Here is a 4,478-nt window from a genome sequence, read left to right on the forward strand (position 1 = left end):
TTTTCTGTCTGTTCGCATTCCTGTCTTTTCAGCGCCTCTTGATTCTGCGTTTTCTGTCTTATTACCGATGGTGTTGCTACACTCGTTGTTTTCGTGTTTACCAAGTGTTCGAAGGTTGTCTCCGCATGCTTTTTCAATGCGGCTAGTCGTATTTTCAGTATTTTTTGTGCCGCTGCTGCTGCGTCCGCTTTGTCTAGTATGCCTGCTGCATTGTTTAGTTGAGTTTCCCATTGGATTTCGTCCACGGTGCTGCTTGTCTTCGTTGCTACCGCCGTCGTGAAATCTGCACACGCTGTGTTAGCTATGTCTTTGCAGTCGGCTGTTGTTCCAATTGCGCCCAGCACCACCCCGAACGCTGCGCTGTTGCCTTTCGTTTTCAGCATACTGCGTATTTTCGCTATGTGCGTTCGAATGTAGGCCGCAGTCGGCTTGATTGGCAGCCTCTTTTGACACACTTTGATGAGCTCCGCTGCTGCCGTTATGTAGCCGCTGGGCGAAGTGCTTGTAACGCTTTGTGTTGTCGGGTCGCCACACACATCGTCCGTCATCGTGCCATCGCTGTTTTTGGAGCAGAGACAGGCTAGAACATGGCACAGGGCGGCACCTGTATTTGGCATTTTGCATATTGTCTGCCTGTCACTGCCTGTTGCGGTCGGACACGCCGGTGTTGGTGTCGCTACTGTGTATGCGCTTCCGTAGACCGCCTTTCCTATTGCTGTTTTTACTTTGTTTGCTACATCGGTTAGATCTTGTTTATATTGGCTCTCAAACTTTTCGAGCTCGTAGATGGCCGCTGCTGCTGCTGCTTCTATTGTTATCGACGCTGCACGCCCTTCTGGGCTTTCGAGTTTGGCTGTTGGTACTTCTAGGTCGTTTGGTTTTGTTCCCTTGGCTGCCGCTTTTATGCTGTCTTTCGCCCATTGCTTCCAGTCAGGATGACACTTTGGGTTTTCGCTGGCCTACTGACACGGGTCAGGGCCCGCTTTGCCTGTTTGTTCTTCTTTTGGAAATTGTTGTTGCCACTCTGGGTCTGCAGTTGACATGTTTAGTGCGCGAAGTATGTCGATATCGCCTTGTAGTGCTTCTACTGTCGGAAGCTTGGCTGTGTCGCTGTCAATAAGCTTCACTAAATCACATACCGCTTTTAATTCTGCCATGTTAACTGCTTGGGCGTCGTCTGCGCCTGCGAATATCAGGCTTAGCGCTGTTACTGCTGCCATTGTAACTTGTATTTTCATCTGAGCAGACATTTTTTCCTTACTCTAGGATTGTATCCTTTATTTTAAACAAAAGGATATAGGTGTTATAAAAAGTTTTTTGACTTTCTCTATCATTAAAGCGGTTTGGTGTTATATGTTGCTCTTCCGCCTCTTTGTATTTTTTGTGTTGCTCACTTCCTCTACCGAGAAAATATTTTCATTATGGATTGAAATTTGTAATTTCCACCGTTTTAATTTGGAAGTGGGTGTGCAAAACGTAAATAATCGAGTGCTGCAGTTAGTTCTAATGTTTACAACGGCAGTTTCTTGTTTGCAATATCATGCGTTTGTGAAGTTTGCGTTGACGCTGGCGCGAGATGAAGAGTTACGTGTAAGTTTTGAGATAGATGTTGCAGTCAGTTGTTATATTGCAGATCAACGCTATTACGGTACTCGGCGCTGTTTTGAGTTTCTCCGCTTCCACTAGGTTATTTTCCTTGATCTTGCTGCAGATTACTTTGTTGAACTCGTGGCCTGCTTGCTCGCCATTTGTGGCTTCCCGCCTGAATTGTATGTTGGGGGACCACGAGTTTTGCAGCGAAGGCCTTCTGCAAAATTTCACTCAAGGAGTAGAGCTAGGCCTAACTTTATTGAGGTGAACGCTGGAAAGTCGTATTTGACACAGTTGGCTCTTGCCGTGTCAAAAAGCGCACCTCTTGTATCACCAGTTTCTTTCCTATTGAGCAAAGCAGAGTTTAGTTGCTTTTTTACATCCATCGCGGTTTTTAGTAAGTCGCAGTGTTTTCACTGCGCTGCTGTCGTTAATTTGGCTGTTTTTTCTTACATTTTCGTTATTCGCTAATGAACAGCCGGTTTTGTTGCCGTGCCCGCTTCTATTTTGTGCTCTCTGCTGAATTTCTCCTTGTTTTTCTTTTCTTTTTAATTTCTTTATTCTGGCTATCCACTGTTATGCTGTAGTCCATGCTCTGTGCGTCGTGTTCGTGTAGTTTGAGCTGTGCAGCCCCACTTATATTAGGTTTTTAATGCCGCGGTTCTTTTATTTCATATCTTGTTCCTTTATGGTTGCTTTATTGGTTCGCATTCGGCTCTGCTGATGTAGCCGTGAAAGATCGTGAAAAGCTGCGCTATTTCTGCTGCCGTCATGAACGAACCCAAGCTCTCCCGCCAGGTATGCCGACGCGCTCCATGCTGTATTTTTCTATTCATTCGTTTTCAGGAGCACTGTATCTATGCCAACTTTGCCATTGGATATTATATTTTTCAGGAAGCTGTTTCGACAACTTTTGATTTGATAAAGTTGGCACTTAGGTTTTATTTTGCATGTTCGACTTTAGGTGTATTGGTATCAGTCAATTGTCTTGCGCTTTCTTCGTGTTTTGCTGAAGTAGTAGTAGTTTATCATCGCCTTTGTTTTCTGTTTTTCATGAGGATGATCTTTGCGTTGAATTCTAGCTTATACCAGCTTGTAAAACTATAATTAATATCGTTTGTAAATTTATAAAATATCCATTCAAAGTCTTTTAACTTATTGTTGTATGTATCTTTAAAGATCAAAAAATTGTTCATATCTATAAAGCCAAATCCGCTTGCTGCTTCTTGTGCGCTTTTTACTTCGAGACCGCCCTATGTTTATGGTTTTTCCTTTGTAACCACAGAATGTTGTTTGTCGCTTCCTTTGAAAAGCGAATTGGGGTAGCAATTAACAGCGTACTATCATCATGTCTCTGAGCATTAAATAATTTACTAGTTGGAATGTTTTTCACCCAGGTGGGTAATGTTTTGCTCTTGTCACTGCATTTTTGGTGTAAATTGTTTTTTGTGATATTTTATTGGCTATAGAAGCTGGTGGTTTAACCACTGAGTCAGACTCAAACATTGCCGTCTGCCTTGGCGGTCAACTCGCTTTCATGTAGTCTCATTATTGTACGTCTTACAGACTAAGAAACTCTGTATCTTCTTGTACGGAGGGTTCTCTCGAATGCAGCATAATCTCCGCTATTGCCTCAATCTCCTCTTTCCGTTACTTCTTCCTTTTTAGTTTTTTGACAAAAAATGTAAGGTGTACGCACTGCTGCCTATAAACGGCTACTGTTTATTGTGTTCTGCCCAATAAGATGAAGAACATTGTACAACCATAAATTACATCATCTATAATTTATAAAATTACAATTAATACCATATTTTAACGGCTTTACACGCTTTAAAATAGACAACAACAACAAGCCGTCACTATATAATAATTTTTCAATTTCTATTGAATTTAGCAACCACTAAGAGTTTCTGCCTCCACAATATCTTTCTAAAAAAAACAGCTTTATTTCTCACCTTCCTTCTCCGCTTCGACTGATTCTTCTCGTTGTTGTTGCCCTATGTAAGTTTGGTGCCGCTTATATTGCTTTCTGAAGGGTTGGCTGTAACCACAAGCTCCTTTTTCCACCTATTCAGACTCGTGACTGGTACCTCTTGCGAGGGATGTATGTTTGGAACTGGAGCCCGCACTTATTAGCTATTTTCGCTGTGTCATCTTGCTCTGTGAACACGATAATGCTTAGAGTAGCAGAAATACATATGTCAAAAAGATCTTGTAAACATATAAGCAGTACTCCACATAGTACTTTTAACTCGGACTGCGTCTTTACAGCAGTTTTAGTGACTGACTGTCTGTTGTACATTACCTTCTGTCTTTCTCTCATTTGTTTCTCCATAATTTTTTGGCATATGATGATTCCTGGCCTCACACTTTTGTATAAACTACGCATATTTCACTTCCTTCTTTTTTTCTGTTTCATCTTTTCTAATTATGTTCCCATGCTCTCTCTCTCTTACTCTATCTCACTCCCTCACTTATTGTTATTGCTCTTTTCATCCTTTCAATTTACTAATTTACTCTATTTTTCATGGACTTTTCGCCTTCTATAGTATTTTTATTATAATATTAGCATATGTATACTCAAAACGCTTTCCCATCATAACCATTATAACCTTAGGTAATATCCACAAAAACAACCAAATTAGAATCTCGCTAATTGTTTAGCTTATATCCCTATTATTCTATACGCATAGGCTACTATTACACATATTTTAATATTTATTAAGTTTAAAATTTCACAATTTGTAAATATTTTTCTAAAAAGGGTCTTAAAAGATATCAAATTGTAGTTAACATAGTAATTCTTAAAATTTTTATACAATTAAGAAAAATCTTTTATAAACATAATAAGAGAACCCACAAATGCAGCAGAAACCACGGTGAGGGCG

The 4,478-nt window shown here is 40.6% G+C and overlaps 1 protein-coding gene and 1 pseudogene across 2 annotated transcripts in view; both read right to left on the reverse strand.

The window, feature by feature from the left end:
- Positions 1-1,199, reverse strand: part of TEOVI_000884600:pseudogene — a 1,311-nt pseudogene extending 112 nt beyond the window's left edge. Inside the window, exon 1 of the mRNA in view lies at positions 1-1,199. This exon is cut by the window's left edge and continues 112 nt beyond it. Within this exon, the coding sequence occupies positions 1-1,199 (1,199 nt within the window).
- Positions 1,200-4,425: 3,226 nt separating this feature from the next.
- Positions 4,426-4,478, reverse strand: part of TEOVI_000884700 (Trypanosomal VSG domain containing protein, putative) — a gene marked incomplete at both ends in the record, with an annotated part of 1,524 nt that continues 1,471 nt past the window's right edge. The window contains one exon of the mRNA XM_067220230.1: positions 4,426-4,476. Coding sequence (XP_067076331.1) covers positions 4,426-4,476 — 51 coding nt within the window. The remainder of the gene's footprint in view (positions 4,477-4,478) is intronic.

The sequence above is a fragment of the Trypanosoma equiperdum genome, assembly GCF_001457755.1.
Source record: "Trypanosoma equiperdum strain OVI genome assembly, contig: ctg_1087, whole genome shotgun sequence".
Taxonomy (NCBI): domain Eukaryota; phylum Euglenozoa; class Kinetoplastea; order Trypanosomatida; family Trypanosomatidae; genus Trypanosoma; species Trypanosoma equiperdum.